Here is a 12,991-nt window from a genome sequence, read left to right as displayed (position 1 = left end):
AGGAAAACTAAGTCCTAGATTTGTTGGTCCTTTAAAAATCATCCAGAGAATTGGTAAACAAGCATACCGCTTGGAATTGCCTGAAGATTTGGCAGGTATTCATGATGTGTTTCATGTGAGTTATCTGTGTAAATGTTTGAGCATATATGATGGAACGGTCCCGTTATCCGACGTGAAACTGGATAATAAATTAAGATATGTAGAAGAACCTGAAGAGATCGTAAACGAAAGAACGACTAATCTACGTAATAAAGAAGTGGAGTTGGTGCTTGTCAAGTGGAAACACCATCGAGGCCCAAATTATACTTGGGAAAATAAGAATTAGATAAGAACGAAATATCCCCATTTGTTTAAATCGTTGTAATTTCGGTGACGAAATCCTCAAAAGGAGGAGGTATTTGTAACATACACGTTGAGTTATCGTGTTTTGTTTAAAGATGAATATTATTAAATAATATATGATTTTGAGTGTTGAGTTCTAACAAGAGAGTTTTATGAGAATTGAAGTAAAACTATGTTTAGAATCATTCGGGAAGTATTGGAAATCTTATGAGATTCCAATCAAAAGTCAAATATCGAAATTAATGAAAATGTAAAATTTAAGTTGAAAATAAGTAAAAAATAATGTTATTGAAAGTTGTAAATTATCTCGTTAGAAACGTTTAGGCGAAAACCTCATCGAAATCCGAGTTATAACGAAGAAGTTATCACTTATTGAAGTTTCGCGATAGAACCGGCACGACGCCATATGACGTAAAAAGTGAGTTTACTATAAACTACTTTTAGCTTAAGTGATCTAAATGAAAGTCGTAGTATTCGTTAAACCGAGAATTTTCATAAAAAGAACGTCCAAATCTGACTTCGTATAAGGAAGTTATGATTTTTCTAAGAATCGGCATAGCAGTACACAGCCCGAAACTCGAAATAATGATCGAGTGATTTTTAGACGACACAACCTAAATGAGAATCAAAGATCTCGTTAATAGTACAACGGTAAAAAGACAGACGAAAACGGACGTCGGATGAAGAAGTTATAAAATTTTAACAGACTTTTCCAGTCCCTGCCCGTTAAAAATATAACATTAAAAATAAAGTCAAAATTATCCGACTAAGTCTAAACGAAAGTTGTAGAGTATAATCTCACCTACGCATGGATATAAAGAACGTCGAAAACGAAGCTCGTATGCGAAAGTTATGAATTTTTTAAGATTTGGGCACAAAATCCGAGAAGCTTCGCATGATTGGCTCGGAATCGACCATGTCACCGACTCTCGTATCTGCTTCGTGTCTGACGCATGTCGTTGGCTCCTCACATCCGAAGCGCGGCCCAGTCCGGATCCGACGTGTGTCATCGCTATGGCGCATTCGAGCTCGGACCCGTGTCCGCCTACAAACCGAGTCGCGTGCCCCTCCCCCTCGCCTTCGCTACTGCCGCATGTCCTTCTCCCTTCCCCCTTCGGTCCGAAGCCTCACCCTATATAAGGAGAGGTGCGAACCCTCCCGGTTTGGTTGGAAATTTCACACTTTTTACACCTTACACCCTCTTTTAAGCTATTTTACAACCCTCGAAGTCCCAGGAACCTACCTAACACCCGGAGAACGTCCCGAAGCGCCCGAAGACCCCAAGAAAATTATCTTTTCGGTTTGAAACTCAACCCTCGCAAGGCCCGGTTTTTCATAAAGCTCCCGGGTTTCATCAAAGAAAGTTATTTATAGAAACGAAGTGCTGCCCAAATTACCATTTTATCATTCGGTTATTTCACGGTGAGTTCAATATAGGGACAATTATATGTTAATGTGATTTCCTGTGTTATTATGGTTTTATGCCTTTGGCCATGTAGAGCATGTCTCGTATCACTTCTGGTATTGACTTTGTGCCTTTGGCCATATAGAGCATGACTCGTATCACTTTTGGTATTGGCATCGGGCTAGGTGGGGCTGAAAGCCTGTATATTCTAGCAAAATGATAATCAGCAATTGTTTATTTTCTGTGCCACTTGGACTGAAGTCTTATTGATGTATATCATGTTGAAATTGTTGTATCTCATTGATTGTAAATCTTTGAAACAAATCATCGGTTGATATAGAAAGTCTGTCATATGATTCACATATGCTTTTGTTGTTCTTTGTCCCTCCTTGCTCCTGTCATATATATATATATATATATATATATATATATATATATATATATATATATATATATATATGACATAGCCTTATATTGTAACTGTTATTGAACTCACTAAGCGTCACCCGCTTATCTATCTCAATGTTTAACTATTGTAGGTGATAAGCATCCAGTATAGTTATGTACTGTAAGAAGATGTAGAATAGTTAATATTATCACTTTTGTACTTAGTGTATAAATTCTTGGGAAATTATGTAATATATATATATAATTCTGTAAAAATTCTTAATAGTTGGTTTGTATTCAGTCTTTTAGTAAATATCCAGACTTTTGTAAATTATATTATGAATATGCATGTAGCATGTTTGGAGTAATAATATTGTAAAGTTTAGAGAAAGGGATTATTTCAATAGCCCCTGCACTTTTAATTAATTCCTTTAATCCCAAAATTAATTCCAAATTAATTTATGATTAAATATTAATTAAATAATATGATTTTTAATTAATATATTATTTCCATAATACATTAGTAAATCAATTATCTCAATTTATTAATCAAATAATAAATTCAACCTCTTTCTCCAAAAGTCATCTTGTCCGGTTGTTAGTATGAGGGCAACCCAAAAGGACTGTGTTAATATCAATTCAAGTATATACCAATTATAGTTATGGGCTTAGACACCTAATCCAACAAAACAACCATCAAGTTAAGAGCTTTATACCTCCAAAAGCTTTCCAAGTTGGGGATGGTTCTGGAATTACAATCTTCAACTACACCAATGCAACTTCCAAGAGCTCTTCTTCCTTCAAGATCATCAAAAACACCCTCAAATGTCACTTCCAAGATCAAAACACTCAAATGGCAATTAGGGTTTCGTTCTCAGGATTTGGAGAGGTGGAGGCTGGTCATAAGAAGGTCCAAGAGCAACTTAAGGTGTTTAAATAGGGCTCAAACCCTAAAAATTAGGGTTTGTCCCAGGTGGTCGTACGCCTAGCGTACGTGGATGTCTCTGCGACCTCCTCTTCGACCCAGTACGCACAACGTACTCCTAGCGTATGCCCAACGTACTGGCCAGGGACCCAAATGCAAAAGGTTTTAAGTTTGAGGGCAAAAAGGGAAAAACCTGAAATGCGAATGTTACATGAGGTCCCGGGAGGGGGCAGTCTCGTCTTATGTTGTGGGCTAGGGAGTAAGCCAGTTATAAGTTGAGGGCCCGGGAGGGGCAAACCAGTATTATGTTGTGGGCTCGGGGGCAATCCAATCTTATGTTGTGGGCCCAGTATGCATGTAGTGTATATGTATTGTTGTGTGGGGTATTACTAAGCTTTGTCTTACAGTTGTGGATTTAAATGTTCTTCGGGTACTTATCGGATTGCGAAGGCGGGACTGTACACATGCACATCGACGATTTTATGATTCAAGATTTTGCATTTTTTTCCCTTATAACTCTGATTTTGAATTATGGTTTTTGAACAAATGGATTGACTTAATGTAGCTTGATAAAAATGGGTGTTTATTTTATTTTAAAAATAAAAAAATTTATTTTGAAATTTGGGGCGTTACAACTTGAGGTTGACTCATTTTGAGTGATTGATGATATCAATCATCATACTCCGAGTCAAACCCCCAAAATCAATTGAAGTGATGAAAAATATTCCAAACGAAAGTGTAGGGTGCTAGAGACCCAAATTACATAAGGTCAAAGGGTGATTATTACCCATAATTCAAAGTCAAAGTCAAAGTCAAGGTCAAAGGGTTTACCAACCCATAATCTAAAGCCAAAGGTTCAACACAATCAAATAAATCAAACAAGTCAATATAGACTAATATTGGCCAGCTAACAAGATCAATAAGCTTTAAAAGCTTCAACAAATCCAATAGGAAATTAATAGTAATACACTATGCATCTAACCCATTCCCAAGTCAATCTCAATAAGTAGAAGATCACAATGATGGTTAATTAGGTTCATGTATTGATTGAACAGACATAGTATGCATGTAATGCCCGTTTTAATCAAACTACATGACTTGTGAACTATCACACAAGGTGTAACTTGTCACAATTATGCAACGTGAAAATTATCTAGAAATATACTCACACGCTGATATATTGACACCCAATTCTTAACAAAAAGTTAGTTTGTGTAATATTTACCTTGCAAATTACACGGTCGTGTAACGTACACACCTCACCATTTTCAAGTTCTTTTCCACTTTAAGCATTGCACTTTGGCCATCTTGCTCCCACACTTTACCATTATCTATATGTGATTTAAACTAGTCATAACATCTTTTAATAACCTTAATAGCCATTAAGTAATTAGACTCCACAACTCAACAAATGTCAAATTATGCAGAAGAAGTGATATTCTAAAAGGGAAGTTGTGCATGATCTGCTTGATGAGGCAATAAAGGTCGACATTCATACCTTGTGGTTGTTATGTTTGTTGCATACGAAATGCCTTGCTAAATTCAACGAGATTTTCCTTACAAAGATCATATTTGTAGACAAACAATCATAGTTATGTTTGGATTGAACTCTTAAGTTTGTATATAACTCAGGACACAAATAAATTTTAGTAGAAGGTTAGAGTTCACATACACAAGAAAAATGAAAATTGATAGATATATTTTATACTTTTTAAGACCATAAAATATATTTTTTTTGTGATAAAAAATATATTATGTAAGACTTGATTATATTTATGTATTATATATCATAGTGATATTTTATATTGAAATTTAATATCCTTGATTAGAGGTGCACAAAACCCGAATCCGAATCCGATCCGGTTTCGTTTATGTCATCGTCAATTCGGTTTGCCTTTAATCCGATCCGGTTTCAAACCGGATTTGACCGGTTTCCCAATGGACGATATAAATCGGTTTGATCCGGTTTTTGTTGGGTTTTAAGGGTATTTGGACGGTTTTCAAACCGGTTTTTGGAAAATCCGGTTTACGATCCGGTATTAAATTCGATTTGAAATCTAGGATTAGGATCCGATTTATAATCCGGTTTTAAATTTGATCCGATCCGGTTTTGACCAAACCGTTTTTGACCCAATCTGGTTTCGGATTAGATCCGGTTTTGAATAGTAAAACCGGTTTTTGTGTACATCTCTATAAAATGAAGAGTGCGTAGTTGCGACCACTATCTTCCGTCTTAGGCTATGTGGTATATTGCCGTTTATCTTCCGCCTTAGGCTATGTGTATTGACATGATGTATGGCTGGCGTTGAAGGTTGTGGCCTCAGCCACGGGGTGTCACACAAGCTTCTTCCTTCTCTCCTTTCTTTTGCATTTCTTCCTTCTTTTAGGCTTGAAGGGAGTGTACACCGGAGTGAAGATAAAGATAGTGGTGTGGTAGCTGCATTAGGTGAGCCTTAGAAAGATTAAAAAGGTCGGCTTACCAGGATTTTAATAGAGTTCTTTTTTTACTTCTACCATACTTATAAACAAAGTTAAATGCAGAAAATGACATAAAACCATTTCTTTTGCGAAATGGAGATTTCTCTGCTATGTTTTTTTTTTTAAATGTTTTCATTGCAAAATAATGTCATTTCAGAAAAAAGATAATAACAGTTGCTAAAAATAAATATTTTTTTTTATTTTTCATAAAACACCATTCACAAAGTAATTTCTTATAAAAAAAATTGCATAACCCAATTCACAAAATGGACATTAATTCTGTAATACATTTAGTCATATTATTTCCTCAAACTCACATTTTTGTCAATATATCAATCAACCATTAACTAAAAGATATATGTAGTACAAGATTCCGTTGCATAGAGATTAAGGATAGCAATTGCATGATACTTATAAGACCACAAACATCATCAGCGTTACATTCATATATCTACATTCTTTTTTCATTAGATTATATTATACCAATAAGTAGTAGCAACCTCTAATCTCCCAACCAAAACCCATTTTTATTTGTACCTCAAGAATCATATATCCTCACTGAACTACGAATAGTCTGCCTACAAACGGGGCATTTGGGGGACAACTCCCTCTCAACCGAGAGAGCACACCGCGGACAACAGACCAAATGACCACATGGAACAAACGCAGACCGTCTTTGCCTCATCAAACAGATCACACACAACTGCCCCTCCGGAACATCACCGCTCTCTTCCCCTGCTGTAACACCACCTTCCGCCTCCCTCATTTCATCTGCAGCATTTTGTTGTTCAATCTGCCTCCGTTGCTTCCACTCTTTCCATTTTTTCCAATTCCTGATATAACCCCAAAAAAAAAAAAAAAAAAAAAAAAAAAAAAAAAAAAAAAAAAAACCTTTGTTTAATATTTTGTAACATCATATGGTGATATTTTATAGTACCTTATCACAGCATATCCAAGGATGCCAGTTGCCACTGAACCAATCACAACTCCACTCCACAACAAAACTTTTGTCCTAAAGTCAAGTTCATCCACCATCTGATCTTTACTCAAATTTGATCTTGCAAATTGAAATATCCATATTAATACATAATCAGGTTTACAGTATAATGGAAAAAGCTTTATGACAAATATTCTTACAGGAAAAAAGGTAGATCCTTGCATGCCATCACTTCGGGAACTCCATTTTTCAAACTGGCAAGACCAACTGCAGTGATTTCCTTTCCAACGGGTAAAATTTTCTCCTCATCAAGAAGTCCAACCTTCAACACCAGCAAGAAAGAAATATAAAAAATAAGATCATATTAAGAAATGAAAGAACAGATGTAATAATTAATGTCTAGACTTACAGGGTACTCATGACCGAAAAATGCCTGAAGGAAAGTATAAGGAGAAGCATTTATAGGCTGCAGATTGTGGTATACAGTTGTAAGAGGTAAAGGATGGTTTGACCCATCCAAGTTTACTGTTAAATAATCAGATTGTGGCCACTTTCCTCCATCAACAAGGATAAAAGGAACCTATACAGGAAGATTATCAGATTGTAGCAATACATTGAGAAAATTACAAGATAAAATAAGATTTAACATAGAATTCATTCACTAAATAGTCATATAATCTTATGTTAGACCACAAACATACTGATGAATAGATTAAGGATATAGAAGTCACCAATTATGTATACATAAGAAACTAAAGTGGCGTTATCATTAACAACAGGAACTGAACCAGCATTATCATAAACTAATGGATTAAAATCAAAAGGTGAAGAATTTTGAAGTTACCGTTCTTATTGATGAAGACTCTTGCTCTTTCCAGTGTCTTGCAAACAAGGAGCGAAAATCTGAAGTCCATCCAAAAAATCCCCTCCATTCGTTGTATATACACTGCAGGAATTCAAGATTATTTACACTTTGAACTGGACATAGAAGAAAACAGGATTTATAAAAAATGAACAGAAATCAGTTCCATCAGTCAAGCAGCTGGTCGAATTAGTTATGCTATTTACACAAACATTACATAAAGCCCTAAAAGATAGTAAATTAAGAAAGGCAAATTGATCTAAATTTTTGGTTGAGTAATGCTAAATGGCATACTTAGTTCAGATGATGCATATCAGAAAACCTCTAATATATCAGCATATGAACAGATTTTGATAGATACATGTGAAACAAATTTTGATTGAGATATGGATTATAAATACCGTTTGCGTCCTCTGCAAGATAACCGCTTTCTCGTTAGACTCATGAGAGACCAAAACGTTTTGTTTCTTCCAATTGCCGTTGACGACGGATTTCGTCTCAACAACTCCTCGAACGATGACGATCTTCTCATCACTGAAAGTAGTCGTATCTGACTCTTGATCGGAAGGCTGAGAGAGGACAGAACGGAGATCGGAGACGCTGACAGAGGGTGCCTTCTTGACTTTGTTCAAGGCAGATGAGGTCGTCTTGAACTTGAGGAGGCTGCGGACTGCAATGTACGCTAAGGCTAAACCAAGTACTGCGCCATCGGCGGCTAGGGCTACTTGAGATAGGACTGCGACGGCTGCTTGATCGGGTGCCGACATCGTGTATTAAGAAGTTAAGATGGAATCGAGGGTTTTGACTTTTTGCATCGAATCGGCGACGAAGATGCGTAGTAGGGCGATGCAACGGTGGCTGTGTCGCCTTTGCCGGCTGGCGGAAAACAGCGGAGGATGCGAGGGTACGATCCGGCTGGTGGGTAAACGAGCGAAATAAAACTCGTAATGGGTAGTCGGATAAGTATGGAACTATGGATTATCTACGGCTTATTTTGTAAAGTTATATAAAATTAAAAATTAAAGACTCTTAGCTTTTAAAGCTATTCGAAATAGCTTTAGAAATTTTTATTTTAAGATATAAACTTTGGGATGTCACAAGAAAAACCTCAGTATTTTGGCAAATTTTTAATAAAGTCCTAAATTTATTTTTTGAATAAAAAAATCCTAACATTTTCACATTTTGAATAAAAAAACCCAAGAAACCGGTTAATTTATTCACTTTAGCCATTTTTAACATGTTCAGTAGGTCACGGGACCAAATTGTTAATTTTTCGAAAATAATGGGACTTTTTTGCAGATTTCGTCAAAAATTTTATATAATGTATAAACATATTTTTTACATATCTATATCTATTTTTACGTATTTGTGTTTTTTTTATGTTTTTATATGTATATATTTACGTATTTTTATGTATTTTAAGTATATAAACGTATTTTTTTACTTATTTATATGTATTTTTAACCATTCTACGTATTTTTTATGTATTTTTATGTGTTTTTTATGTATTATGGATTATATGTAATTCTATGTATTTTTACGTATTTATGTACTATTTAAAGCTTTTTATATAGATGTTTATGTATTTTAAATGTATAAACGTATTTTTTTATGTATTTATATCTATTTTTAAGTATTTTACATATTTTTTATGTATTACATATTTATGTATTTTTTAAGTGTTTTATATAGATGTTTTTCTATATTTATGTATTTTAAATGTATAGACTTATTGTTTTACATATTTATATGTATTTTTTTAAGTATTTTACATTTTTTTGTGTGTTTTTATGTGTTTTTTTTATGTATTATGTATTTATATGTATTTTTACGTAGTTATGTAATTTTTTAGATTTCATATATAGATGTTTATGTATTTTTTATGTATATTAAATGATTAATTGTATTATTTTTACGTGATTAAACATTTAATATACATAAAAATACATAAACATCTATATAAGAAAACTAAAAAGTTATATAAATACGCAAAAATATACATAAATACATAATACATAAAAAACACATAAAAACACACAAAAAATATGTAAAATGCTTAAAAAAATACATATAAATACGTAAAACAATACGTTTATACATTTAAAATACATAAATATACAAAAACGTCTATATTAAAAACTTTTAAAAAATACATAAATACGTAATACATAAAAAATATGTAAAATACTTAAAAATAGATATAAATACGTAAAAAATACGTTTATACACCTAAAATACATAAACATCTATATAAAAAACTTAAAAAATACATAAATACGTAAAAATATATAAAAATACATAATACATAAAAAATAACACATAAAAATACATAAAAAAAAATATGTAAAATGGTTAAAAATACATATAAATAAGTAAAAAATATGTTTATACATTTAAAATACATAAAAATACGTAAATATATACATATAAAAACATAAAAAATACACAAATACGTAAAAATAGATATAGATATGTAAAAAATATGCTTATACATTATATAAAAATTTTGACGAAATCTACAAAAAAGTCCCATTATTTTCGAAAAATTTACAATTTGGTCTCATGATCTGCTGAACATGTCAAAAATGGCTAAAGTGAATAAATTAGCCGGTTTCTTGGGCTTTTTTATTCAAAATGTGAAAATGTCACGACTTTTTTATTCAAAAAATAAAATTTAGGACTTTATTAAAAATCTACCCAAAATATTGGGACTTTTCTAGAGATATCCCTATAAACTTTAAACTCGTTGCAAGTGGTTTGCTAAAGATATTAGGAAGTTATTGCGATATATCAATATTAACCATATTAATATTTTAACCATCTAATTTATATGACAAGTTATTTTATATTTATTTTATAGTAGATGCATGTCAATTTCAATATGTTTGGTATACTCGTATAATATATAAAATTAAAGAGTGCGGGAAAAGAGAAGTATGATGACATTCATAGAACGGTTATTTTTTATGTAAGTTATAGAGTTTCCACTCCATCTTGAAAGCACTTTCAAATAGCATGAGCGTTGAAAGTCTTCAACTAGACTAGAGCATTAGATTCTTTTTTTATTTTACTTATTTCAAATCACACATTAACTTCAAAACCGAAATAAATTCACGAGTAACGGTCATTAATGTTACATACTCAGCTTCTGATGATGATGATTAAGAAATTTAGTAATTTAGTGGCGGTGTACGAAATCGATAAGTTGTTAGACTTGTTGTTACTGTTTAATATCATAAAATACTCCTATAGTATTTTAAACTTTGAGTTTGGTTCTAATGTTCCCTTACATGTAGGGTTGGTAAGTTTTAGACTTGTTGCCACACATTATCACTCTCACACATGTTGGTCATATCTCAAATAAATACAGTTGATCAGACTCTATTTATTCCAGATATGATTACATAACTGTCAAGGTTTGACTGTAGTGTTCAACATCTAAATACTTTGGTTTTGTTCTTATTATGATACGGTTCTAGCAAGTATGTATATTTTTATAAAATACTTATATCTTTAAAGTATACTTCTAGTCAGAGTGTTTTAGTCCCGTTGTATTTATAGTTGTATATCTTGTATGGTTAGATATACTAGTTCACTATAAACAGTGCTCTGATACCAATCTGTCACACACCCCCCGAACCGGGACGGCGGAAACGTCCGGGGGGGGGGGTGACTTCATCTTGTAATATCATAACAGTTTAATATAAATGATACATAGCAACCAAACATCATACATTACAATATACCAACATTCATTGTTTACAAATTGTACTTGTTTATCGACTACACAAAAATAACATAAAGTATGATTGTTCAAAAGGTAGTAAAATAATCCAGATCCAAGGCTCGAGTACCTATTCACTGAGTCCCTGAGAATACAAGTTGTTTTGAAAAGCGTCAACATAGAATGTTGGTGAGTTCGTAAGCATATTTTTAGGAAAAACTTTGTGATATCTTTAAGTTGTAAAACTCCAGAAAATCCAATATTTTCTATAAAAAGTAGTTTGTGAGTTTCGTTCCAAAACCGTGTATAGTTGCATGCATGTACTTTGTTGGTACTAAAAAGAGTGTGTTCCCAGAAAATCCTATATTTTCTGTACATAACAGAGTTGTGGCCGTAAAACCCTAAGACCAAAGTGATGAAATCAGTTTACAAAAATAAGCGAAACATAGTTTTGTGTCTTGTAAAACTAGTAGAGTGTAAATTCTTCGTAAATTCAAATAATGTTGGTATTCTCTATGTGAGTCGCTATAACCATACTAATATGACTAACGCACCTGTCTTGACGTTCTTCAGGTGTCGGTTTCCAAAGATACTTGTTACCCTAGACTGGCCTATCTAGCTGTAGCGAACATCTCAGGTGTGGGGGTGTCAACCTCGTATAGATCTATACACAATTACCTCGCTCTCCCTCCAGGAGACTGTGGTTATAACTACAGGACTTACGATGTACGCTAGGTAGGTACGGTGAAGAAGTGTCTCACAAGAGCCTCAACGAAATTTACGCGAATTTATAGAATAATGTATACAATGTTCTTAAGGTAAGTTTATAATTGTAGTTTTATGACACGCAAAACTTCCTGACATAAGTTTACACAGATTACTAGGAGTGTTTAAAAGCTATTATGGAGAGACAACTTATGACACATAAATTTTTGTGGAAAAGTGAGTTGTCCAATTTTTACTACTTTTGTCATAAATAGTCCATTTTTACCATAATTGTCAAAAATAGCTCATTTGTACCATTGTTGTCAAAAATAGTCCATTTTTACCATTGTTGTCAAAAATAGTCCATTTTTACCATTGTTGTAAAAAAAATAGCCTATTTTTACTGAAATGGTCATAAGTGACCCATTTTACCAAAAATTTCTCACAAATAACCCATGTTTACAAATGTTGTGGTAAAATTTTATATATTCACAAATTTACCATTATAAGTGTAAAATTCCATATTTTTCCATGTTTCAAGCTTTCATGACCACAAATTTGTTTTTAACATTTTCCTTGATATTATGGTGATTTTTATCACACAATAAAGAAAACATTTTTAACATAACAACTAACATGTGCTACACAAGATAACTTGTTTCCAACAACTTGAGACTTGTACAAATCTCGAGTTCATGGACTTTTAGCATGAGATTACAACTTTTCAACACACATAAACATATAAAACATACACATGCAAGCAAGTATACAAAGATTCTACACAAGACTAGACTTCTATCCTCCCCCAAAAGAAGAAAAACTCTAAAATAAGGGGTATGAAGCTCACATTGGGGGCTTTTTCGAGTTGTAGAGGAAGATGGAGAAGGTTTTCGGTTCTAGCTTGCTTTCTTGAAGAGATTCTTGAAGTTATGGTGTTCTAGAAGCTTATACACGAAAATTGAGTGTAAGAAGGAGAATTTTTTAGTGTAACTTGGAACAAGGCAATGGAGTTTACCAAAAACTTACCAAGTTTGTGGAGCTTAGATGACGTCTTCTTTGAAGAACACAAACATTCACACAAAAATCTTAGAGAGAAAGGATGTGAGAATGTTGAATGTAGAGATGAAATGAGTAGTAAGAGTGAAATTTGAAATGAATGGTGAAGAGGGAGGGTGGCTTCGGCCGATTAAAGAGAGAGAGGGGAGAGAGAGATGCATGGAAACATG

General features: G+C 33.2%; 1 protein-coding gene across 1 annotated transcript; it reads right to left on the bottom strand.

Annotated features, from left to right (window-relative positions):
* Window positions 1–5,898: 5,898 nt before the first annotated feature.
* Window positions 5,899–8,321, bottom strand: LOC145117036 (E3 ubiquitin-protein ligase SPL2-like). Its single transcript, XM_079053342.1, has 6 exons — window positions 7,738–8,321; window positions 7,319–7,420; window positions 6,884–7,054; window positions 6,675–6,796; window positions 6,475–6,594; window positions 5,899–6,370 (listed from the first exon to the last, which is right to left on the bottom strand). Exons 1-6 carry the CDS (start codon window positions 8,101–8,103, stop codon window positions 6,076–6,078), a joined length of 1,176 nt encoding a protein of 391 aa, XP_078909468.1. The 5' UTR covers window positions 8,104–8,321; the 3' UTR covers window positions 5,899–6,075.
* Between the last annotated feature and the right edge of the window lie 4,670 nt (window positions 8,322–12,991).

Source organism: Lactuca virosa, chromosome 5 (assembly GCF_052849685.1).
Source record: "Lactuca virosa cultivar CGN04683 chromosome 5, Lactuca_virosa_CGN04683_v6, whole genome shotgun sequence".
Taxonomy (NCBI): domain Eukaryota; kingdom Viridiplantae; phylum Streptophyta; class Magnoliopsida; order Asterales; family Asteraceae; genus Lactuca; species Lactuca virosa.
Note: the sequence above shows the minus strand (reverse complement) of the source record. Positions and strands in the feature narration are given on the sequence as shown.